The 27,547-nt window shown below is 45.3% G+C and overlaps 1 protein-coding gene across 1 annotated transcript in view; it reads left to right on the top strand.

Moving 5' to 3' along the window:
- The window catches only part of LOC137570372 (cytochrome P450 2K4-like), a 90,521-nt gene that overhangs the window by 42,411 nt on the left and 20,563 nt on the right, over window positions 1–27,547 (top strand). Inside the window, exons 5-6 of the mRNA XM_068279035.1 lie at window positions 8,432–8,608; window positions 13,995–14,136. Coding sequence (XP_068135136.1) covers window positions 8,432–8,608; window positions 13,995–14,136 — 319 coding nt within the window. The remainder of the gene's footprint in view (window positions 1–8,431; window positions 8,609–13,994; window positions 14,137–27,547) is intronic.

The following is a 27,547-nucleotide window of genomic DNA, read 5'->3' on the forward strand; positions in this document are numbered from 1 at the left end:
TAAATATCCCAAAACCCTAATTGAGGATGCACGTAAAAAGGCAAACATTTCCGGAAATAAACACGAAAATATAACGGAATCACAAACGGACACAAGTTCCGTATTGAGATTCATCACAAAATATAGTACACAACAAAAGAACATCAAAAATATCTTACAAAACAGATGGGAAATATTAAGACAGGATCCATACCTAAGGAATAATATCCCCAACAAACCCCTGGTCACGTTTCGGAGGGCACCCAATCTTAAAAATCTATTAGCCCCAAGCAAATTAAGAAACCCTAGTTTAGGAGAACACAAACTACCTATTGGCTCCTTTGGTTGCCTTAAGAAACGTTGTCTGGCCTGCACATTCCTAATCCAAACGGATCACATAAAAGCCCACACAAATGGAGTAATTTATCCAATACAAAAACACATAGATTGTGAATCTAGGTTTGTAATTTATGTGGCCTCCTGCCAATGTCAATTACAATATGTGGGTCGAACAACCCAGTTACTACGGGAAAGGATAGGCCAACATAAACGAAATATTTCCAAAGGCCTCCCTACACATGGTTTATCCAAACATTTTTTACAGTTTCATAATAGTGATCCGGCAGGGGTCTCGTTTATAGCCTTTGAAGCCATCAATCCCCTGGCACATGATGCGTTCAATATCCTAAAAAAAAGGGAAACATTTTGGATACAGACCCTAAAAACGTTGGTACCTGAGGGTCTCAATGAACAACTTGAAAAAACATACTAGTTGAAATGAGTCCTCTACATCATCTCCTGGTGACAAGGTGGTATGAAAGAGGATACTTGCAAGTCGCTCTCTTTTAATATCAAAATTCCTTTTGTTCCCTCCCACCCAAACAAAAATCCCCCCCCCGCTATCCCCCTCGTCTCTTTCCCCCCCCCCAATATGGGCGGGTTGGCACGGGTTGGTGTGTGGGCATGCGCTCGTAGGTGAGCGCAGGTGATGCATGCACAATTGTATGGCATGGGTGCATGCATGCATGCGTGTATGCATGCCTATATACGTTCCTTCCCCCCCCCCTTTCCATCCCCCCTCCCCCCTCCCCCTTTTTTCATGTCGGGCGGAGGGTTTTCCCTTCCCTCTGCCGGTTACATTTTCCCCTTTTTCCCTATATGTTTTTGTGTATCCCCCCGTCTTTTAAAATAATATTTTATTAACATTTATATTTAAACCCTAATCTTTGGTATATATCTCCTCCCCTTTTTTTATATATATGGGGTTATATTCTCCCCCTTTCCTTATATGTTTTTGTGTATCCCCCCGTTTTTTAAAACAATATTTTACTAACATGTATTTCAAACCCTAATCTTTGATATCTCCTCCCTTTTTATATATATGGGGGTATATATGTGTATATACCCCTTATATATTCAAACCCCAATCCTTGGGTGTGTGTGTATGTTTATATACGTATACCCCCTGAATAATCCTTTGCCATAGCCCAATCTCATACGTGTGTATGGGCAAAATATGCGTTTTGTTTTTGTTTTTGTTTTACCCTTTGTTAACGTTTCCCCTGTGACAGGTGTGCACGTGTGCGTATATATTTATGTTTATACGTGCATCTATGGTTATTTATTTATGTGCAATTGCTTTTATTGTATTACCTCAATGCCCCTAGCAACAGCATATACAAAACCTAAGAGTAACTAGGTGACACATGAGGGGAGGGGATGTGGTGCGTTCTGTTGTGGAGCGCATCACTTTGTATTAGCTGCGCGCATGTCCGTACATGCTCGCGGCTCAACAGTTCTTCCGGAAACTAGGGAGGCTGGACACCACCCCCTTTTGGAACGCAAGCGGCAGGCCGTGGAGCGCATCCACGACTTCCGTTTGACGATGTTTCCGGAGGAAGTCCCATCAGGCCCCACAGGTTACGATCGTTCAAAAGACAGGACATTGCAGCAGCAGGTCGCAGAGGTGCTACACCCAGACCGAGTGACACTTCAGGTAAGCCCACTGAAACATTCCACCCCTACAGGCTGCAATTGGCGCGGGGGATTCGGGTATGAGGATATGTTAAGTGGATATAAAAGGGTTGTAGGCTGTTGTATATGGGATTTCGGCTGCTCTATATTTATGATCACAGTGGAACATATACGGGTACTCAGTGGATTTGTTATGGGTACTCAGTAGATTTTTATATGGCTATGGACATGACAGGAATTAACTATATAATGAATTTCATATGGATATTTTATTTGTTATTTTTTAATGTTTCTGGATGGATTTGTTTGATTATATGCATAGAGCATTATGGTTATATGCATAGAGAGTTATTGATTGCATTTAGTGGATGGATAAGTGATGCAGCGTAGATCTAGCGTTGCACGTCCTGCAGTACTTGTTCAATTATGCACTTTATGGAGAAAATGTATTTTATTTTGGAAGTGTGCAACATTATAGATATGTGATATGTGTGTATGTATTTTCATGTTTTTTAGTGCTCCTGTTTTATACTGCCTGAGGAAGCGGGCGATAGACCCGTGAAACGCGTTGCAAAATTGTGGGAGTCAAATCAATTAATAAATTGTGTATGATTATTTATACCAAATTTAGTGTCTGATTTCTGGGGTGGTGAATCATCCAGGACCCCCCATTTTATGATATTTTTAATTTATTTTATTCTGATTGGCGCCTCTGTTATAAACATTTCTGATGATGATGTTCTCCTTCTGCTGTTTTGGTGCTAACTTTTTAAAATTTTGAATTTGAAATTTGAAGCCTAGCACGCAAAGCTGGGAGGGGTGATCAGGACACAGGACAGTTGGAACTTTGTTCTCATGCTTCCTGTCACCTCCTTTCAACCAAAAAGATGGCTGCCCTCATGAAATCACAAGCATTTGCCTGTTTTTTTTTTTAAACAGGGTGGGTAAGAGATTATATTACCTATCTATTATAATTAACATAACTAATGTAACTTAATGACAGTATGTTTGTTTAGGCTGCAGTTCCCCTTTAAGCAGATCAGCCTACCGCTGATATGCAAATTGTGTTCACACATTTTGAGAGTATGTTTTTATTATCTTGCGAATAAAGCGATCTTTTAAAGTATCACACTACGGAGCTGTCCTTTCCCACTTAGAGTTCCGTCTACAATTAACTTATCTGTATGTTTTGGGGATGTGGGAGGAAACCCACACAGACACAGGGAGAACATACAAACTCCTTGCAGATGTTGACCTGGCTGGGACTTGAACTGGGAATTCAGTGCTGCAAGGCGAGAGCGCTAACCACTACGCCACTGTTCTGCCCGTTTGTGACATAACAACCGATTTTATATCACCTACAGGTACCAGGTGATATATTTTGCTTCCCATTGACGTAAATGGGGTCTGGAGCCTTGAGCACTGTGTTTGCTGGACTTTTTTATGGTGACTTCTTTCCCGCATGTTTACCGCATGGTTTCTGCCATTTTACGTGTGTCTCCACACTTTTTTTTCGAAATATACCTGCATGTGGAAAACATGCGGGAAAATTCTAGTAAATATGGAAAAAATTTGGAAATTATCGCTGCCGGTCTGATTGTGAATAGAGCCCACTGTACTTGATGCTTTTACTCTTTGCATCCACAGTATACAAAGGAGATTCTCACAAAGTGTTACTGAAATTGGCAAGTGATAGGAATAACATGTTAAATTATTGTTATTATTATTATTATTAATAATAATTTATATAGCACCAGCATCTTCCGTGGTGCTGTAAAACAGAATACAAGGTATAACAATACAATATAAACAATACAACAGCGAACAGTACAAGACAATTGTGGATTACAGTTTATACAGTGAACAAATCAATTACAGATTATTGCATAATGGTGGAAGCAGGGCAGGATATACCATAAGGCATTGTAGGCATGTGCCTACAGGCGCCTGATGATAGAAAGGCAGCTCTCTCCCCTCCTCCAGCGCCTCCCTCCTTCCCTATGCAGAGTCCTGATGAGAGTCTAAATAAGAGGTTACTCCCCTGTTCTCTGCATTCCACTGATGAGCGCTTACTTCAGCCAGAGGTACCTCTAGCTACTTAATACTGAAGTTCTTCTAGCTACCTAATACTTAGTGGCATCTCTAGCTACTTAATATTGAGGATAGCTCTGGCTACTTACTACTAAGGGGCACCTGTTGCTATCGATGATGGGCAAAGGAAGTAAGGGAGAAGTGACAGCTGGGCCAGCCAGCACACTTGCCATGCGGTTCGGCTGGGTTTGTGGGTTCGTGGAAGGCGAAATCTAAGGTGCCAGGACATCTGTGCCTATATAGACTATAGGTGCCTAACCCTATATAGGCTCCTGTGAGGTAAATCCGGGCCTGGGTGGAAGATATGCACACACATTCACAGCATTAAGAGACAAAAGGGAAAGAGAGCCCTGACCAATCGGCTTTATAGTTTTAAGGGTTAAATTGAATGTGTAAGGGAAAAAAAGTGCCCCTCTGGGGTACTTATCTTGGCAGGGGGAAGCCTCTGCATCCTAATCAGGCTTATTTCATCCTCTTGAGCCTCGGGGATCCAGCTCTGGCTTCCCCCAAAATCCCCCGATAAGTGCCGACAAGCTGTGCGCAATAGTTACAATTTGCTTTCTGGCACAGGTGCATTATCAGCTTTGTACGCTGTGCGCCTGCGCAGTAGAGCTGACCTGTTTGGGATCGGCTATTTCTGGATGAGCCCAATCGGAAAGCCGCTACTGCACCAGAATAGGAGGGAAGATTGTAAATATTGCTGCACACGGTGTTCGGGGCCTGCGGGATCCCGGAGGGTGAAGAGAATGTGGAAAGCCTCATTAAAAACCAGAGGCTTCCCCCTCCTGAGGTAAGTACCCCCCAGGGGCACTTTCTATTCTTACAGATGCCCTTTAAAGCAGAACTGTAGATATAAAATAAACACATTTTTTCACTTACCTGTGGCTTCCCCAAGCCCCCAGCAGCCATCCTGTCCCGCGCTGCTCCTCAACGATCCTCCTTTCTCCCGCGGCCAGCTACCAGGCATGGGCTTAAATTCGGATTACGTGATTACAAACACTTCCTCCTTCCGTGGATGAAGGAGGAAGTGTTTGTAATCACGTGACGCGCGTGGACCGCATCGTGGGAGGCACCGAGGGACGAGCGAAGAAGACGTCCGACGGGTAAGCTTGACCCCCCGCCCCCCCCCCCCCCCCCCCGCCCAGCCCGCATAGCATTACTGAGTAATGCTATGCGGGCTGAATCCGAATTTAAGCCCATGCCTGCCAGCTACTTTCGGTTTCACCGCCAGGCCACTGCGCCTGCGCGGCTCTGGCCACGCATATCCTTTCTTCGCGTTCCCCGGGGAACATAAAGAAAGGATACGCTTGGCAGGGCTGTGCTGGCCTCGACTTACAAGTCGAGGTACGGGACCGACCGGCGGCGGCGGGGGAATGGAGACTCTTGGAGATTCGAAGTGGGACAGGACAGCTGCTGGGGGCTTGGGGAAGCCCCAGTTAAGTGAAACAATGTGTTTATTGTATATCTACAGTTCCGCTTTAAGGGATAGTACAATAGGTGAAGGGAAAGGTGTGTATATGAGATGGTAAAATGGTGGCCAGTGAGAGAGTATGTTTGCCTGAAGAGGTGAGTTTCCAGGTTGCGCCTAAAAAGGGTAAGTGTGGGTGAGTGGCGGATGTGTTGAGGGAATGTTTTCCAGAGGAGGGAAGAGGATGGAGAGAAATCTTATAGGCGAAAATGAGAGGAGGTGACCAGAGAGGAAGACAGGAGAATATTATTAGCAGAGTGAAGATTGTTTGTAGGATGGTATCTGGAAATAAGTTTATGATATGCAAAACACTAGCTCTACTTCCTAATAATGTGTGAAAAATGAATATAAAAACAGCAGGGGCCTAGCGAAAAAAAATCACTGGGTCCTTTGCTCAGCTGCCTGTGCAGGCAGGCAGCTTTTTGACCATTGTGTAGGTTTGCATGCTGCAGGACTCTGGAAAGAAGAGCTTCTGTCAGTTTTGCAGCTTGTGCTTGCTGAGGAATTTGCATGCGTTGTCATGCAAATTGCCTGGCCACATTCATTGGAGGCGTGTACTATAAGTACTATGTGTTTCCCACAATGCTTCGCTGGTCATATGGATTCCTTCCTGTGAAACACTCTGGAGAGTGTCAGCCATGCTCTTTGTTTGAAGATCAGCTTAGAGTAATTCCTGGAAACTGTGCTAGGCAGGTTCCCTAGTGCAGTTAGGATTGTTTATCTGTTTTGTTTGTCTGTTGCGATTGTCTTGTCCCAACGGTGGTCGGCAGGAAATCGTTCTGATCTCTGTTCTTGGAGCATAGCTGGTGCAGCGGTTGCTACCAGCTATCTCTTCTGTTCTGCCTCTCTGGATCGCACTAGCATCCTGCGCTAGTGCTGTGGATCCTTCTGTTCTGTTACTCTGTCTCTGGATCGCACTCGCTTCGCGCTAGTGCTGTGGATCCTTCTGTTCTGTCTTCCTGGATCGCGCATGCCACTTTCGCTAGTGCTGTGGATCCTATCTCTCGCTTGTCCCTGTTTTCGTATGTCTGTCTTGTCTGCTACAATCGCTTGCTGGAGGCTCGGTGAGGTAGCCATTAAGCAAGCGCTCGCGTCCTCTGTTTCATGTTTGTCTGTCGATGGTTAGTTAGGCGTGATTGTTTCTGTTGTGCTTTCTGTTTCGTATTTGCTGTTGTGTGTGTGCGGTCGCGGGGTGGCGACTAGATTGGCTCACACACATACAACCTGTCCCTTTGCTCGTTCTCATTCGCAATCGCTTCTCTTGTGATTGCGTTCTGCACTTCGTACAATTCCTGTCTGGCATTTGTGGAGGTACAGAGGATTGGTTCCTCTGCACTCCCCAGCGCCATCTGCCGACAGGAATTTCCCTCTACGGGTGCGTAGCACCTTTTGCTGGGTGCCTGCAATTATACGCTTGTGGAGGATTTCCGCCGTAGCAGCGCACGCGTTGTGCGCTGCTCACGGAGAAAGTTCCACAATCGTTACAGTCCTATTGCAAAATGTTGGTCATGGCTCACCGCAAAAATATCGGTATTATGCAGCCTTCATGCCCCCGCTTCTTCCCCTGATAGCTCAGATAGTAGTATAAGGTACCCTTCCCCATAGTGGTATTATGTAGCCTTTGTGTCCCCTCATCACCTACCCCCAGATAGCATTTTTTGGGGGAAGTTTCAGCTTAGGTATTCCCCTGAGATAAGTTTGACCAAAGATGTCCAAAGAGGCCCTATCATGTCCTTAGACATCCTAATCCACCAATGATCAGTAAAAACCAGTACTTGTGTGAAACAAAAAACACGCGGACAGTGGGAGCCTGATCTGCTGAAGTATAGCCGGGTATTTGGTGAAGTTGTATCAGATAAATGAAATACTCACAAACGTGGGTTGCTTCAGGAGGCAACCACTCATAAGGGCATGTAGGGAAGTACCGTCACCACTGTAGGGAAGTACCGTCTGTGGGAAAGATGGTCGCAGCTGCAGGAAAAGTGTTTATGCCACAAGAGCCCTTGTGGAGCGAATCCCTTAGCAAGGGTTAATGTAGTAAGATTATTAGTAAACGGGAGGTTACCAAATGGTATACCAATCAGTAAAAAACAGTGCTTCTGTATATAATATACTTGAAAAGGTTTTATCTTAACCTCTCTGGTGGTAACCCAGAATCAAGCTCAGGGTGGAAAAAAGAAGCCAGGAGCGGTAAAATTGATCCTGACTCGGGATAGCTGCCGGGAGGTCTATGCAGAGCCTGAAGCACAGTTGGCATATCAACTCACCTCACTCAGGATCCAGATGCTGGCAGCCATTCTCCTTCCGATCCTCTGAGGCTCAAAGGCTCTCAACCCCTCTGGTGAGATCACCGTTTGTTGTCATGAGGACAAACTGCGATCTCACTCTAGGATTACAGCGCCACCCAGAGGATAGAGGGGGGATTGCAGTGCTGGATCCCATGGAAGTAAGTGCACGGCTACTGCAGATCTCACTGCGGTATGATTTTTTCCCCTGGTTTTAGGGTGTAAAAGCACGCAAAAAAAATATTTCACCACTTTTAGACTCTAAAATCCAGAAATAATCATACCGCTAGGGAGGTTAAAGAAGGAGGATCACAGAGCAGGTATTAATTGATTCAGCACTTAGGACAATGCGTTTCGCAGTGTAAACTACTTCATCAGGACAAAAACGTCACAATACCTGGGATGCAGAAAGCCTGGGCGCCAGGCCTCCAGCCTACTAATAATCTTATGACCAGTTAAGAGAAAATGTTGAATCAAAAAGTATACAGATGCAGTATTATTATTATTATTGTTATTGTTATTGTTATTATTATTATTATTATTATTATTTCATATTTATATAGTGCCACCGACCAGCTTGAATGTTATTTATTTAATTTTTAATAACCATAATCTTCTTTGTATTCTTCTTAAGCTCTACAACAGCTTCCCATTTCTGCTAAACTTGCTGCCAGGATCTCACAAGAAGATCTCTAAGAACAATGTACAGACTGAGAGATTTGTACAGGAGAATTTTACTAAGCAGAGGCAAGAACTGGATGTAAATGACCAGAGGAATCTTGTTGATACATTTCTGGCAAAACAACAAGAGGTAAACGGAAAACTATAAATACAAAACCGATGCAGTGGTGCTTACTTGATAAGGGGAAGAGCTGTAACATAGAATTTATACTATGACCACTTAAAAGAAAACCTGTAACTTCATAAACCCCCTTTGAAAAAGCACATTGCCCGTATCATTCCTGATGTCACCTTTAGTGTTGGTCAAACATCTCATTGTTCAATATTCAGATATTTGCAGTTAATAGGAAAAGCCCCTATACATGCTAGACTCACTACATTTTCTGGGTATGTTAAATAGAACAGTGGGAACAAGGGGAGGGGAGGGGGGTTATTCAAAAAGATCTTGTAGTTTTTTTTAGGAAATTGATACAAATTTAAAAAAACCCTGTTTTTTAAAGGCGGGAAAATGACATTTGCAGTATATTTTAATGTATACTTTTTCAGAGCTCTGTATACACATTATATACAAACAAAATGCACAACATGGGGTCTTCCCCCTACTAAGCCTCTTTAACTCCTTGTCAACCATGCAGGCTGGTATAGCCAGAATGCAGAGCCCAGGCATACATGCAAAAAGGGCGCCTGAAAAAAAAGGGCCCGGGATAAAGACAAAATGATACGTTTGTATGTAAAACAATATTTTTTGTCTCTATATTATAATCTAAGATCAAGTGCTAAATATGTTGAATTAACGGTTATGAAGAGGCAAAATACAGTCTGTAACAAAAAAACGATGTTTACACTTGTTCATACCAAAAAGAAGAGAAACCCAGTAGAAATAACACCACTCAATCGTATTAAAGGGTAAGTATCAAAAATTACAACTTTATTACAACCATATCACAAAAATAATAATAATCACATTTTAAGATAATTCCACATTAGAATCAATTAAAAACACACAACCCATAAAACTCTCTGCCTGAAATAAAATATATGCACAATGCAATAGAATTATTATGCTTGGTATAGGTATGGATCAAAATAATCCCTCAGTAGAGATGGCCCGAACCTCCGATTTTCGGTTCGCGAACCGCGTTTGCGAACTTCCGCAAACGTTTGCAAACCGCAATAGACTTTAATAGGGTGGCGAACGTTGAAAACTAGAAACATTTATGCTGTCCACAAAAGTGATGGAAAAGATGTTTCAAGGGGTCTAACACCTGGAGGGGGGCATGGCGGAATGCCATACATACATGCCAAAAGTCCCGGGGAAAAATCAGGATTTGAAGCACAGCAGCGTTTTAAGGGCAGAATTCACATTGCATGCTAAATTGGAGGCCTGAAGTGCTTTAAAACATCTTGCATGTGTATACATCAATCAGGGAGTGTAATTAGAGTACTGCTTCACACTGACACACCAAACTCACTGTGTAACGCACCGCAAACAGCTCTTTGTGTAGTGACGGCCGTGCTGGACTGGTGCGGACCATGGCCAGAGTGTAGGCCATGGTGGTTTTCAAGCCCATATGGTTGGGCTGAGGTAGCTCAATGACAGAACAACAGTGACTGAGCGTCCAGCTGATCGAATTTGGTCTGTCCACAATGAAGCAACGACCTTATTATCTATTTTCTTGGGTCAGGTGTGCCCCCCAACCCCAGCACACTCATATAGCGGTCATTGCTTCATTGTGATATGCAAGCCCCTTCACCTCGGCAAGGTAACGATCACGAAGGGGGATTGACACATGTACATGCCTTTTGTTTTGTTGCTGCAGCTACAGTGCAGCCAGAAAAATTAGGCAGGCATGTACACGCACCAGAAAAATTATTATAGTGGCCTTTGTACATAGGTGGCGATACATAGCGCCGGACACTGCCACCAGCTGTTTCTGATGACGAGCTCCCCCTGCTTCTTTTAGCAACTCATTTCCTCCTACTTCTCTCTGACTCCCCCTCTGAACTGTCCCCTTGGTCATCTTGTCTCTTAGGAACCCATGTGGGATCCGTATCATCATAATCATCATAAACATCCTGCCCAGCTTCACTTGCCTCAGACACCTCCAAAACTGCACAAACAGCAGGTACTTCATCATCCTCCTCCTCACACGTTACGTCCATAGTGTCGCTGCATAACTCAGAAATATGAGGTGGTGTAACTTGCTTAGCGCCTTCATCTGCTTGTAACAACAATGGCTGTGCATCAGTGATTTCCCCACCAAATAACTCCTGTGAAGTGTCAAATGCAGTGGAAGTGGTGCTTGTAGTAGCGCTGGTGGCTGCGGAAGATGAGGTATTCTGTGTTAAATAGTCAACCATGTCCTGACAATCTTGGGAGGTAATGGGACAAGCCTTCTTCTGACCACTGTACTTTGGGCCAGGGCCACACAAAATCACATCAACATGACCTCGCACAGACCTGCTGGGTGGCCTTCCTCTGGGTCTGCCTGTACCTCTTCCTCTACCTGTTTTGTCCGTTTTGTCCATATCAGGGGGGGGGGGGGGGGGGGATGAAGTAAAAAGTATGGTACACAGGTGCAGTTAACAGGTATGCATGGAGTGGTATATCACACTGCGTGCACTCACGTAGGTCGGTGGGTGCACTGAACACAACAGGTAGGTATATGCAGTGATGAGGTGGGTTCACTGAACACAACAGGTATGTATATGCAGTGATGAGGTGGGTTCACTGAACACAACAGGAAGGTATTTGCAGTGATGAAGTGGGTTCACTGAACACAACAGGTAGGTATATGCAGTGATGAGGTGGGTTCACTGAACACAACAGGTAGGTATATGCAGTGATGAGTTGGGTTCACTGAACACAACAGGTAGGTATATGCAGTGATGAGTTGGGTTCACTGAACACAACAGGTAGGTATATGCAGTGATGGGGTGGGTTCACTGAACACAACGGGTAGGTATATGCAGTATTGGGTATTACAATGTGCACCTGTCACACACACAGGTAGTCACTGAATGTGCTGGGCCTGGCTGGCAGTGGCACACACACAGTATGAATTAGCAAGGCTGTCTATGCAACACAAGTGTCAGTGGGACACACAGAAAAAAAAATAGATCACAAGAACAAGATTAGTTCTTAAAAGAGCTGTTGTGGGGTGCTATTTTAGCAATAAGAATCAGCAAGGAGCAAGCTAAGAAGCCTACAACAACCTAACTAATCTTTTCCTATGAGAGTCTGCCAGCAGCTGTCCCTTCTCTCACTACTGCAGGCACACGAGTGAGTGTAATAGCCGGCAGAGCCTGTCTTTTATAAGGGGGGAGTGGCTCCACGAGGGAGTGCAGCCTGAATAGCTACAATGTGCCTGCTGACTGTGATGTAAAGGGTCAAAGTTGACCCTAATGGAGCATTACGGGGGCGAACCAAACTTCTGGGAAAGTTTGCCTTCGCCGGCGAAGGCGAACCACCCAAAGTTCGCCTGGAACCGTTCGCCGGCGAACTATTTGGGCCATCTCTAGTAGTTATTGGTCAGTGATTGAGCGGTTTATCAAATATGTATCAGATCTAATTTCATAGCTCCCAACTGTCCCTCTTTTGGAGGGACAATCCCCCTTTAGGATCCCTGTCCCTCTGTCCCTCTTTCCTCCTCATTTGTCCCTCTTTCAGGACGTTGTCCCTCTTTCTATCTTTCTATGTAAATATATATTCTATCTATTAAAACATGTTTGATTGACTCTAAACTTTATTCCCATCCTTTAAATTGATATATTACTAATTTTGAAATGTTAATATGAAGGAAAGCGAACCAGGATAGAAAGGACCAGTGTGGCTTAAATTAGAAAACAACATATTTTTCTTATGAAATCTTTATGGCATGCGTTACTAGGGGTGTGATGGAGGGCATGGTCAGGGGTGTGGCAGGGGCATGGCTTAAGTGTCCTTCTTTCTCATCTCAAAAAGTTGGGAGGTATGCCTAATTTGTTCCCCTATGATATTGGTTTTAAATGGTTTTAATTGTTACCTCAAATTTGTCATTAAATAAAGCTCCTTTTTGATACTGTGATATGGGTGTAGTGGTGCGGTGTGATGGGATCTTCTGTTCTTTTGTTGTATACTATTACCCGATAATGTGGCCTTCATATAGCCACTTATGTATTAACCTTTCATAAAAAACTGTAATTAAAAAAAAAACCTATGGAGCATACTTTCCTCGGGAGGAGGAAGCCTCTGGATCCTAATGAATCTTCCTCCAATCTCCTTCGTCCCATGGTGGAAGCACTAGAAGCCCCCACACAGCAGGCATGTAAATATTTACCTTCTCTGGCTCTCCACTCGTCCTCAGGTGAACTAGCCGAACCCGATCGGATCTGCTCTACTGTGCAGGCAAATGTCACCTGCGCAGTAGAGCGGACCTGATCGGGCTCGGCTACTTCTGCCTGAGCTCATCAGGAAGCCGCTACTGTGCCTGCACTGGACCTGGGAAAGGTAAATATTGCAGGTGCTACTGCACCTTTGCCACAGCCCACTTCCCGTGTTGGCTGTGGTTTCAGGGAAGCCAGTGCTGCCACCATGGGACAGAGAAGGACGGGGGAAGCCTCATCCAGAGGCTGCGCCCTCATGAGGTAAGTACCCCCTATGGGACTTTTTTTTTCCTACAGATTATCTTTCAAGGAAACCCAATATGATCCAATTTCACCCAAAAGAAAGTTCGAGGCCCATAGGAACTTTTTCACCTGAGTTTTCTCCTAGGTGATATTTACACAACTAAATAAAATGCCTTTTAAACCACCAGCAAGCAAGAAAATCATCAATATAATTTTGATAGTAGTTTTTCACCTACTTTTTGTACTTTTTCCGGGTTTATATGAAATGGGCGTCTGTAAAAAAGGGCACCTGGTGTAGCCCATATAAAAACTTCGGCTACAAAAAATCTCCGGGACGTGTTAATTACTATTCCCCCTCCAGGCCGCCATGGATAGTGGGGGAATGAAATAATTCGGCTTCCAGCGCCTGTAGCCTATATCAAAACTCGGCCGAATAAAAAATATAAGCTACAAAGGGGTGCCCTACTGTAGCCGAAAACCTTGTAGCCGAAAAAATATGGGCTACAAAGAGGCGCCTGCTTGTAGCCTATATCAAAACTCGGGCGCCCTTTTCTACACCTTGTAGCCCATATTTCCAGAAATAACATTGATGTCTATGGCGGCGCCCTTTTCATACAGGCAGCTCAGGCGCCCTTTTCAACCGATACCCTTTTTCCATTTAAATTGAAGATGAAAAATTAACTCCTAGGAGAAAACTCGGGAGAAAAAGTTAATTGCATATGGGCCATAGTCTTTTAACACCTAATAGACCATTTTTTAAATATTCTGTCAAGGTTTGCTGAATGAGTTGCAACCTCCCCGGCCCGCTGGGAAGCCTCAGGAATCACTGGAGTTGACTTGCGAGATACAATTTTGCTTTCCTAAAGCAGGCCTTTAGTGTCTAAATGTCTAATTCTTCTATTAAACAGCGCACTCCAGAGGCCATTCAGTATTTTCATGATGACAATTTGACTGCGCTGACGGTCAACTTGTTCGGTGCTGGAATGGAGACAACATCCACCACTCTACGATGGGCCCTTCTGCTCATGGCGAAATATCCGGATATACAAAGTAAGAGATGTTCCTCTACAACAACTGACTTCATATAATGACCCAGTGATAATAATAATAATAATAATAATTTGTAATGAGCAAATTAGCCCGACATTAGCCCTACTTAGGAGGCAACATTTGAATTGCCAAAATCAAACATTCTAGCAGCTAAAGACAGCCATTATAAAAAAAATAAAAAAAATAAAAATAAAAATGTAAAACTGAAGATAAATGCATATAAGATGTACATTTCTTACCAGTGGCGTAGGCCCCGTGGTCGCTACGGTCGCCGTAGCGCCTGGGCCCGGCTCCTGAAGAGGAGGGGGAGGGGCCCGGGGGGCCCACGTCCGTTTGTAGTGCCGACTGTGCGGCCCGTGCGCGCTATTGGGAGGGGGGAGCCGCAGCCGCGGGGAGGGCAGCCCGACCTCTCCCTCCCTTCCTCTCCCCGGGCCCCCCCCCCCCTCAGATGCAGAGTGAGCGCGCACGGAAGTGCTGTAGGCAGAACTCACCTCCGTCCCTGCTTTCCAATCGCCGCTGATCTCCTCTCTGCATAGAAGCTGATACACACTGCTTCCGGCTAAACAGGAAGCAGTGTGTATCAGCATCTATACAGCGGGAGGAGATCAGCGGCTCAGGGACGGAGGTGAGTTTTGCCTACAGCGCCTCTGTGCGTGCTCACTTTGCATCTGAGGGGGGGGGGGGGGGAGAGGAAGGGAGGGAGAGGTCGGGCTGTCCTCCCCGCGGCTGCGGCTCCCCCCTCCATATACAGCACCTACCTACCTACCCTATCCTATCCTGGGGGGCAGCTACCTACCTATCCTATCCTGGGGGGCAGCTACCTACCTATCCTATCCTGGGGGGCAGCTACCTACCTAACCTATCCTGGGGGGCAGCTATCAATTCTATCCTGGGGGGGCAGCTACCTAACCTATCCTGGAGGGGCAGCTACCTAATCTATCCTGGGGGGGGCAGCTACCTAATCTATCCTGGGGGGGCAGCTACCTAACCTATCCACGGGGGGCAGCTACCTAATCTATCCTGGGGGGGGGAAGCTACCTACCTAACCTATCCTGGGGGGGCAGCTACCTACCTAACCTATCCTGGGGGGGCAGCTACCTAATCTAACCTATCCTGGGAGGCAGCTACCTACCTAACCTATCCTGGGGGGGCAGCTACCAACCCAACCTATCCTGGGGGGGCAGCTACTTACCTAACATATCCTGGGGGGGCAGCCAGCTACCTACCTAACCTATCCTGGGGGGGGGGGGGGCAGCTACCTAATCTAACCTATCCTGGGGGGGGGGGCAGCTACCTACTCTAACCTATCCTGGGGAGCACCTACCTAATCTAACCTATACTGGGGGGCACCTACCTAATCTAACCTATACTGGGGGGCAGCTACCTAATCTATCCTGGGGGCTGCTACCTAACCTATCCTGGGGGGCAGCTACCTAACCTATCCTGGGGGGCAGCTACCTACTCTAAACTATCCTGGGGGGCAGCTACCTACTCTAACCTATCCTGGGGAGCACCTACCTAATCTAACCTATACTGGGGGGCACCTACCTAATCTAACCTATACTGGGGGGCAGCTACCTAATCTATCCTGGGGGCTGCTACCTAACCTATCCTGGGGGGCAGCTACCTAATCTATCCTGGGGGGCAGCTACCTAATCTATCCTGGGGGGCAGCTACCTAATCTATCCTGGGGGGCAGCTACCTAATATATCCTGGGGGGCAGCTACCTAATCTATCCTGGGGGGCAGCTACCTAATCTATCCTGGGGGGCACCTACCTAATCTAGCCTATACTGGGGGGCACCTACCTAATCTAACCTATACTGGGGGCACCTACCTAATCTAACCTATACTGGGGGGCACCTACCTAATCTAACCTATACTGGGGGGCAGCTACCTATCTAACCTATACTGAGGGGCAGCTACCTAATCTAACCTATACTGGGGGGCACCTACCTCATCTAACCTTATACTGGGGGCACCTACCTCATATAACCTATACTGGGGGGCAGCTACCTAATCTAACCTATCCTGGGGGCACCTACCTAATCTAATCTATACTGGGGGGCACCTACCTAATCTAACCTATACTGGGGGGCACCTACCTAATCTAACCTATACTGGGGGCACCTACCTAATCTAACCTATACTGGGGGGCAGCTACCTAATCTATCCTGGGGGCAGCTACCTAACCTATCCTGGGGGGCAGCTACCTAACCTATCCTGGGGGGCAGCTACCTACTCTAACCTATCCTGGAGGGCAGCTACCTACTCTAACCTATCCTGGGGGGCAGCTACCTACTCTAACCTATCCTGGGGGGCAGCTACCTAATCTATCCTGGGGGGCAGCTACCTAATCTATCCTGGGGGGCAGCTACCTAATATATCCTGGGGGGCAGCTACCTAATCTATCCTGGGGGGCACCTACCTAATCTAACCTATACTGGGGGGCACCTACCTAATCTAACCTATACTGGGGGGCACCTACCTAATCTAACCTATACTGGGGGGCACCTACCTAATCTAACCTATACTGGGGGGCAGCTACCTATCTAACCTATACTGGGGGGCAGCTACCTATCTAACCTATACTGAGGGGCAGCTACCTAATCTAACCTATACTGGGGGGCACCTACCTCATCTAACCTTATACTGGGGGGCACCTACCTCATCTAACCTATACTGGGGGGCAGCTACCTAATGTAACCTATCCTGGGGGCACCTACCTAATCTAACCTATACTGGGGGGCACCTACCTAATCTAACCTATACTGGGGGGCACCTACCTAATCTAACCTATACTGGGGGCACCTACCTAATCTAACCTATACTGGGGGGCAGCTACCTAATCTATCCTGGGGGCAGCTACCTAACCTATCCTGGGGGGCAGCTACCTAACCTATCCTGGGGGGCAGCTACCTACTCTAACCTATCCTGGAGGGCAGCTACCTACTCTAACCTATCCTGGGGGGCAGCTACCTACTCTAACCTATCCTGGGGGGCAGCTACCTAATCTATCCTGGGGGGCAGCTACCTAATCTATCCTGGGGGGCAGCTACCTAATATATCCTGGGGGGCAGCTACCTAATCTATCCTGGGGGGCACCTACCTAATCTAACCTATACTGGGGGCACCTACCTAATCTAACCTATACTGGGGGGCACCTACCTAATCTAACCTATACTGGGGGGCACCTACCTAATCTAACCTATACTGGGGGGCAGCTACCTATCTAACCTATAATGGGGGGCAGCTACCTCATCTAACCTATACTGGGGGGCACCTACCTCATCTAACCTTATACTTGGGGGCACCTACCTCATCTAACCTATACTGGGGGGGCAGCTACCTCATCTAACCTATACTGGGGGCAGCTACCTAATCTAACCTATCTCATTCACAACATAGATATATGAAGATCCGGCACTGCTTCTAGCTTTAAAAAGAGCTTTATTGCCAGCGGCTCTTTCAATGTGCAAAAAAGTTTCCAACAAGTTTCCAACAAGGTAATCAAAAGATATTCATGCGGTAAAAATATGCAAGGTGCACATACCCGTTGTGGTTAGTGAAGGCTGTGGGGCATGGTGGTAGGAACGGCCCGCCTAACGTCCGTTTCGCTTCAGTAGCGTCTTCAGAGGCAGTGTGGCAATTCACGACTGTCCGTTTCCGGGTTAAATACTGTATAGTGGAATCATTTCCGGGTCGCATCTACGCGTACAAAAGTACGCATGCTCCCACTAACGTACGCATGAATGCGTATTGACGTCAATGGAAAATGCGTACACTTCCGGAACTTCCCTGCGTCGTTTCATGCTTACGTACTTACGCATACAAACATCGATGCACGCGTACAAGCGTATGAACACCGATGAGAGTATGCGAACCATGCTTAGGATTGCTATTTACAAATCGAAACTAGCAATCTGCTAAGCACAAACGGGTATGGGCTGGTGTATTAACAATTTAAAAAGTTAAAACATATAGGGGAATAAATCTGCACACCAAGAGATGCAAAAAGCTCCCACCAAAAGATTGTAGGAGGCTTCATGGAGCTAAGACTGGGCTGCGGCCCCCCGCTGACAGGAATTCGCTTAAGAAAATATTTTCACTACTTAACATAATTAGAACAAGTCAGAGACCCACGTCCCAATCAGCCCCATTACAGCACTCCCGATGTGCAGAGATCGCCCCCAACCTAAAAACATTTCCTACAGTAAAGAGATACAAATGGACCTACTCTATACTCTCAAGTTTTAAAGCTCAACTATACTCTAAGGATCCAGGAAACATGCCATTTCTATTTTTTCGTTCAGGCCTAAAGGGCCCATCGCATCTGTTTTTATTATCCAATTTGATTCCTTCCTTAAGAGTAATCGTTCTCTGTCTCCTCCTCTATGTGGCACTGGCATATGGTCTAAGCCAGCAAAGGTTAGGCAGTTCGCATTGCTTCCATGGGCCATCCTGACATGCTCTATGAGTCTTGGGCATCCTTTCCCTGAATCCACAGATCTGAAGTGCTCCAACACTCTCGTTTTCATTTCTCTAGTTGTCATGCCTATATAAAACCGGTGACATGGGCACCATATTATATAAACCTACTCGTACATTTCTCCCTCTGCCTAGTTGTGGGCAAATTGAGCAGTGCCCACATCTATGATTACCTTTGGTCTGTCCTCTTTCTAGCCAGTTAAGCTCCCTCGGCATCATAAACTCACTGGAGGTAACTTTATCGCCTATGGTTGGGGCTCGTCTAAAAGTTATCAAGGGTGGCTCTTTGTAAATATCTTTCAGGGATGGATCCTGTTTTATTATGTTCCATTTCTCTAAAATATTGCGCCTTATTGCGTCTGCCATTGGATTATAGTCAAATGAGAACACTAACCTCTCTCCTATGTTTTTATTTATTTCTTTCCTCTTTTTCTTTTTCACTATATCTTTCCTATCTATCAGACTGGCTTTTTGTATTGCTTGGTCTAGTTCTGTCTGAGTATAACCCCTATCCAATAGCTTTGCTCTAAGATCCATTGCTTGTTCCAGAAAATCATCAAATGTGGTATTGTTCCTGCGCAGGCGTAAAAACTGGCCATATGGTAGTGATTTGAAGACGTGAGATGGGTGATAGCTGGTCCGATGTAAGAATGTATTTCCTGATACTGGCTTCCTGTAGCCCTTTGCTACTAGTTGGTTCTCTACTATACATAATTTTAGATCTAAGAAGGCTACCTTATCCTTACTGAATTCATGCGTAAATTGCATGTTTTCTTTACCATCATTTAGGTAGCCCATGAATTGCATAAACATCTCATAAGTCCCGGACCAAAACACCAGCACGTCGTCCACGTATCTGGACCATCTCCTGAGGCCTCCCCCATGGGGAGCATCGGTACCATACACATACCTCTCCTCCCACCATGCCAAAAAAAGATTGGCGTATGTGCATGATACCGAGGTCCCCATAGCTGTGCCGGACAGCTGCCAGTACCACCTCCCATCGAACATAAACGCATTGTGCGTAAGTACAAAATAGAGGCATTCACATATATAATCAATGAAACTTTCATCTTTGTCGGTCTGAGACAAGAACGTCTTTACAGCAAAGACTCCGATATCATGCGGTATACGGTTGTATAAGTTCACTACGTCTATGGTTGCCAAAGCATCCCCTTCTCTCCAGATCACATCTTCTATGCTTTCAAGCACGTCCAATGTGTCTCTAAGGTGGGACTGCACCCGTCCTAGCAAGGGCCTCAGGAGATGGTCCAACCACCTAGACATTCTTTCGGTGAGGGAACCAATACCCGATACAATGGGACGTCCCGGCGGATTGGTCCGGGACTTATGGATCTTTGGTAAATGGTACCAGATCGGTTTTTTAGGAAACTCTGGCAGAAGATCTTCTGCTAGCTTCTTGGACAGAAAGCCCCCCTCCACCCCCCTTCTCAATAGCGACCTCATAGCATTTTGAAACCTATAAGTTGGATCCCCTGCTAATCTTTTATACGTTGTTGGGTCATTTAGCTGACGTAAAGCTTCTTTGTTGTACTGCTCTGCTGTGAGTACCACTATCGCTCCCCCTTTATCAGCTTTTTTGACTATTAGTTCCGGTCTTTCTTTAAACCATTGTAGAGCTTTCATTTCATCCTGATTTAGGTTGGGATCTGCTTGGGTGTATGTGAGGGCCTTAATGTCCTTCTCCACTAGACTTTGAAAAATATCGAGTGCTGATCCCTGAGTCACTGGGAATGGTTTGATTGATTTACAAGGTATAAATTTTTGTTGGCTTTCTAGGTGATCCTCTATTTGGGGGGTTTGTTCACTATGCTCCCTATTATCTGTTAGAAGTTCCTCCAAGATCCTTAAGTTCCCCAAGTCCTCATCTGTCCAAGATGCATTTGGCGTAAACCCCAAAGGGCCTACAGACGCTTCTTCGGATTTAGCTTGAAAAAAGGTCTCTTTCTTCTGAAAAAATTGTTTTATGCTCATCTTTCTTACTCCCTTATAGAGATCCACCTTAAAACGCCAAAAGTCAAATTTCTGTGTGACCGAAAAGTTGAGTCCTTTCTTCAATATTGATTCGCATGCTATTGGTAGTGGTGTCTTGCTCAAGTTGACTATTTCTATTTGTTGTTCCCTCTGTAGTACTTCCTTTTCTTTGATTTCTGTTGGACTGGATTGCTCTGGCTGTCCTCCCAGGTTAGCTGCCTCCCTCCTTTTCCTTTTGAGACGGCCCCTTCCTCTGCGTGTTTTTTCCCTAAAGGGGCACTCTTTGGATTGGACGCACATTCTGATTGATTATTTTCAAGATTACTTTTTTTATTATTTTTGGGGACTGCTTTTGCAGTCTCTTCTTCACTGGTCTCTGTATCTGTCGTCCAGTAACCTTTTTTAGGGCGTTGTGGTCTCGGACCTCCAGGTCTGCCAAACCGTGGTCTGGAAAAACCCCAATTAAATTCTTTCCCGGCCTTAAAATCGTCGGTATCTCTAAGATATTTTTGTAATTTCCTTTTCTTTATTTCCTCCTGAATTGGGGCTAGCCTTTTATCAATTTTCTTTAGGGTTCCATTATAGCGTTCCTGGTCTACAAGACCCTTATATTGCTCTTTCAGGTCTTTTATTTCTTTCTGGATCCCTGTATGTTCCTCTTCGGTCCTCTCTAGGACTATATTTTGTATCAGGAAATACATTCTTACATCGGACCAGCTATCACCCATCTCACGTCTTCAAATCACTACCATATGGCCAGTTTTTACGCCTGCGCAGGAACAATACCACATTTGATGATTTTCTGGAACAAGCAATGGATCTTAGAGCAAAGCTATTGGATAGGGGTTATACTCAGACAGAACTAGACCAAGCAATACAAAAAGCCAGTCTGATAGATAGGAAAGATATAGTGAAAAAGAAAAAGAGGAAAGAAATAAATAAAAACATAGGAGAGAGGTTAGTGTTCTCATTTGACTATAATCCAATGGCAGACGCAATAAGGCGCAATATTTTAGAGAAATGGAACATAATAAAACAGGATCCATCCCTGAAAGATATTTACAAAGAGCCACCCCTGATAACTTTTAGACGAGCCCCAACCATAGGCGATAAAGTTACCTCCAGTGAGTTTATGATGCCGAGGGAGCTTAACTGGCTAGAAAGAGGACAGACCAAAGGTAATCATAAAGGTAATCAAAGAATTTAATTGGGGTTTTTCCAGACCACGGTTTGGCAGACCTGGAGGTCCGAGACCACAACGCCCTAAAAAAGGTTACTGGACGACAGATACAGAGACCAGTGAAGAAGAGACTGCAAAAGCAGTCCACAAAAATAATACAAAAAGTAATCTTGAAAATAATCAATCAGAATGTGCGTCCAATCCAAAGAGTGCCCCTTTAGGGAAAAAACACGCAGAGGAAGGGGCCGTCTCAAAAGGAAAAGGAGGGAGGCAGCTAACCTGGGAGGACAGCCAGAGCAATCCAGTCCAACAGAAATCAAAGAAAAGGAAGTACTACAGAGGGAACAACAAATAGAAATAGTCAACTTGAGCAAGACACCACTACCAATAGCATGCGAATCAATATTGAAGAAAGGACTCAACTTTTCGGTCACACAGAAATTTGACTTTTGCCGTTTTAAGGTGGATCTCTATAAGGGAGTAAGAAAGATGAGCATAAAACAATTTTTTCAGAAGAAAGAGACCTTTTTTCAAGCTAAATCCGAAGAAGCGTCTGTAGGCCCTTTGGGGTTTACGCCAAATGCATCTTGGACAGATGAGGACTTGGGGAACTTAAGGATCTTGGAGGAACTTCTAACAGATAATAGGGAGCATAGTGAACAAACCCCCCAAATAGAGGATCACCTAGAAAGCCAACAAAAATTTATACCTTGTAAATCAATCAAACCATTCCCAGTGACTCAGGGATCAGCACTCGATATTTTTCAAAGTCTAGTGGAGAAGGACATTAAGGCCCTCACATACACCCAAGCAGATCCCAACCTAAATCAGGATGAAATGAAAGCTCTACAATGGTTTAAAGAAAGACCGGAACTAATAGTCAGAAAAGCTGATAAAGGGGGAGCGATAGTGGTACTCACAGCAGAGCAGTACAACAAAGAAGCTTTACGTCAGCTAAATGACCCAACAACGTATAAAAGATTAGCAGGGGATCCAACTTATAGGTTTCAAAATGCTATGAGGTCGCTATTGAGAAGGGGGGTGGAGGGGGGCTTTCTGTCCAAGAAGCTAGCAGAAGATCTTCTGCCAGAGTTTCCTAAAAAACCGATCTGGTACCATTTACCAAAGATCCATAAGTCCCGGACCAATCCGCCGGGACGTCCCATTGTATCGGGTATTGGTTCCCTCACCGAAAGAATGTCTAGGTGGTTGGACCATCTCCTGAGGCCCTTGCTAGGACGGGTGCAGTCCCACCTTAGAGACACATTGGACGTGCTTGAAAGCATAGAAGATGTGATCTGGAGAGAAGGGGATGCTTTGGCAACCATAGATGTAGTGAACTTATACAACCGTATACCGCATGATATCGGAGTCTTTGCTGTAAAGACGTTCTTGTCTCAGACCGACAAAGATGAAAGTTTCATTGATTATATATGTGAATGCCTCTATTTTGTACTTACGCACAATGCGTTTATGTTCGATGGGAGGTGGTACTGGCAGCTGTCCGGCACAGCTATGGGGACCTCGGTATCATGCACATACGCCAATCTTTTTTTGGCATGGTGGGAGGAGAGGTATGTGTATGGTACCGATGCTCCCCATGGGGGAGGCCTCAGGAGATGGTCCAGATACGTGGACGACGTGCTGGTGTTTTGGTCCGGGACTTATGAGATGTTTATGCAATTCATGGGCTACCTAAATGATGGTAAAGAAAACATGCAATTTTACGCATGAATTCAGTAAGGATAAGGTAGCCTTCTTAGATCTAGAATTATGTATAGTAGAGAACCAACTAGTAGCAAAGAGCTACAGGAAGCCAGTATCAGGAAATACATTCTTACATCGGACCAGCTATCACCCATCTCACGTCTTCAAATCACTACCATATGGCCAGTTTTTACGCCTGCGCAGGAACAATACCACATTTGATGATTTTCTGGAACAAGCAATGGATCTTAGAGCAAAGCTATTGGATAGGGGTTATACTCAGACAGAACTAGACCAAGCAATACAAAAAGCCAGTCTGATAGATAGGAAAGATATAGTGAAAAAGAAAAAGAGGAAAGAAATAAATAAAAACATAGGAGAGAGGTTAGTGTTCTCATTTGACTATAATCCAATGGCAGACGCAATAAGGCGCAATATTTTAGAGAAATGGAACATAATAAAACAGGATCCATCCCTGAAAGATATTTACAAAGAGCCACCCCTGATAACTTTTAGACGAGCCCCAACCATAGGCGATAAAGTTACCTCCAGTGAGTTTATGATGCCGAGGGAGCTTAACTGGCTAGAAAGAGGACAGACCAAAGGTAATCATAGATGTGGGCACTGCTCAATTTGCCCACAACTAGGCAGAGGGAGAAATGTACGAGTAGGTCCTGTGGACACGAAAGTACAACACTTTTTTACTTGCCAAACAAAGTTCGTAGTTTATATAATATGGTGCCCATGTCACCGGTTTTATATAGGCATGACAACTAGAGAAATGAAAACGAGAGTGTTGGAGCACTTCAGATCTGTGGATTCAGGGAAAGGATGCCCAAGACTCATAGAGCATGTCAGGATGGCCCATGGAAGCAATGCGAACTGCCTAACCTTTGCTGGCTTAGACCATATGCCAGTGCCACATAGAGGAGGAGACAGAGAATGATTACTCTTAAGGAAGGAATCAAATTGGATCATAAAAACAGATGCGATGGGCCCTTTAGGCCTGAACGAAAATATAGAAATGGCATGTTTCCTGGATCCTTAGAGTATAGTTGAGCTTTAAAACTTGAGAGTATAGAGTAGGTCCATTTGTATCTCTTTACTGTAGGAAATGTTTTTAGGTTGGGGGCGATCTCTGCACATCGGGAGTGCTGTAATGGGGCTGATTGGGACGTGGGTCTCTGACTTGTTCTAATTATGTTAAGTAGTGAAAATATTTTCTTAAGCGAATTCCTGTCAGCGGGGGGCCGCAGCCCAGTCTTAGCTCCATGAAGCCTCCTACAATCTTTTGGTGGGAGCTTTTTGCATCTCTTGGTGTGCAGATTTATTCCCCTATATGTTTTAACTTTTTAAATTGTTAATACACCAGCCCATACCCGTTTGTGCTGCCACCTTGTGGCCATGTAGCAGATTGCTAGTTTCGATTTGTAAATAGCAATCCTAAGCATGGTTCGCATACTCTCATCGGTGTTCATACGCTTGTACGCGTGCATCGATGTTTGTATGCGTAAGTACGTAAGCATGAAACGACGCAGGGAAGTTCCGGAAGTGTACGCATTTTCCATTGACGTCAATACGCATTCATGCGTACGTTAGTGGGAGCATGCGTACTTTTGTACGCGTAGATGCGACCCGGAAATGATTCCACTATACAGTATTTAACCCGGAAACGGACAGTCGTGAATTGCCACACTGCCTCTGAAGATGCTACTGAAGCGAAACGGACGTTAGGCGGGCCGTTCCTACCACCATGCCCCACAGCCTTCACTAACCACAACGGGTATGTGCACCTTGCATATTTTTACCGCATGAATATCTTTTGATTACCTTGTTGGAAACTTGTTGGAAACTTTTTTGCACATTGAAAGAGCCGCTGGCAATAAAGCTCTTTTTAAAGCTAGAAGCAGTGCCGGATCTTCATATATCTATGTTGTGAATGAGCTTGATTTCCTTTTTTCTCTTGATCCTGAGCACGCTGTGCTGTACATGTGCGGATACCTGGTGGAATCTATACCCCTCTGTTTTGCAAGCTGTGATATATTTTGAGTGCCGCCGTAGTGCCAGTCGCTGTACCCTCCATTGTCACTAATCTAACCTATACTGGGGGGCACCTACCTATCTAACCTATACTGGGGGCACTTACTTATCTAACCTGTATTCGGGGCACCTAGCTAGCCTATACAGGTGGCAACTATACTGGTGGCTACCTATTTTGGAGGCACCTACCTAACTAACCTATACTGGGGGCACCTACCTATCTAACCTATGCTGGGGGCAACTATTCTGGCTACCTATATTAGAGGCACCCACCTAGCTAACCTGTACTGGGGGCACCTATCTATCTAACTTATACCGGTGGCGCCTGCCTATCTAACCTATACTGGGGGCAACTATACTGGCTACCTATGCTGGAGGCACCTACCTGGCTGACCTATACCGGGGGCAACTATACTGGCTTACCTATGCCTGGCTACCTATACTGGGGAGGGACCTATAGCTGGCTATAGGGATTCAGATATGTGTGTGCGTCGGGTGTTGCCAGGGGAGGGGGGGCTGTTGTTGCCTGGGGGGGCCCACATCCAGATTCCACATCGGGGCCCAGAGGTTTGCAGCTACGCCACTGTTTCTTACAGAGTAAAATGCACAATAAATGTCCTATGTAGCTGTCACAGTAGGTAGTAATAAACTGGCAGATCTGACAGTTTTTGGGCTACTTCATCTCCTCATGGGGGAATTTCTTTTATTACTTTTATTCTTTGCAAAAGCACCCCCTTAAAGCGGTATTGTCACCATAAAAATCTAATTTCAACAGCAACTGGTCTGAGTGTATTAAGTGATAAAGATGCTAAGCCTGCATTCAAAACGTTCAAAACTTTTTCTGCTGTTATGATTTGGAGTTATCACATGCATTGGCCCTTTAGTAGTCGGTGCCAAAGAATTGCATGCTGGGGGTTCTTTATATCTATAATCTATTCCTCCTCTTCCCTTTATTTCCCTGCCAGCTGCTTATCTGAAATCTAATCCCCTACTCACTTGTGTTTACAAGCAAGGCTGAGGCGACTCAGCGATTGGAGGAGACAAGAAAAAAAATAAAGGGCAGAAATGACATCACGAGTTAGCCTTAACTGTGGGCAAAAGACATGGCCCCCACCAGGAACAGAATTATCGTCATTTACTATATAACATTCACTGAAATCAAAACGTGGACAGTATAATACATGTATTATGTAAGTAGATCAAGTATTTATCTACTTATATATGTGTTTTTTTCCCCTGGCATAGTATGGCTGATCCTACTGCTTTAAAAGGATCTCTACAAAGATGTCAGCCAGCTACTCTACTCGCTTGCACACTAGTTTGGCAGTCGGACTGAGCAACTACAGTTCAGAAAGTGTTTTTTTATAAATAAAGGAATAACTGAGAATCCCTCATGTGGAGATGGATCAGTCCAAAAGCTGTCAGATCTGTCATATTTTCACTACTTACTGTAAGTGGCAGCAACATAGAAAAATGTAATTAGTAGTTAGGGGGGTAACTATAGGGGCTGCAACACCCTCAGCCGCAGGGGGGCCTGCCTAGGGCCGCTATGGGGGGCAAAAGTGCTGTCTGCAGGGGGAGCGCTGCCGCCCGATTGTGGCCCCCTAAGGTGTTGAACTGGCCACGGTATCTAATAGACGCCATGCCAGTTCTTTTACAGCAACCCGCAGCTCACCTCAGCCTGCGGGAGTTTTCCAGGAGGCGGAGCAAGGCTACGGGAAGATGGGCGTTCAAAATCCCTGCACTGGAGGCTATTTGTGTCTCCTGTACAGGACTTCGGGCGCCATCTTCCCGTAGCCCTGCTCTCTGCCTTTCAGCGCAGGAGATTTGCTGCAGGAGGATCGTCCGGGGAGCTGCAGCAGAGGCTGGCCGGGAGAGGAGACTTCTGTCAGGTGAGTAAATTATTTTTCTTGCAGGTGCATTAGTTTCTGGTGAAAAGCTGCCCACTTTACGATTATTTTCTGGTGAAATGCTGCACACATTACAAATATTTTATGGTGAA

This window comes from Hyperolius riggenbachi, chromosome 4, assembly GCF_040937935.1.
Source record: "Hyperolius riggenbachi isolate aHypRig1 chromosome 4, aHypRig1.pri, whole genome shotgun sequence".
In the NCBI taxonomy this organism is placed as follows: domain Eukaryota; kingdom Metazoa; phylum Chordata; class Amphibia; order Anura; family Hyperoliidae; genus Hyperolius; species Hyperolius riggenbachi.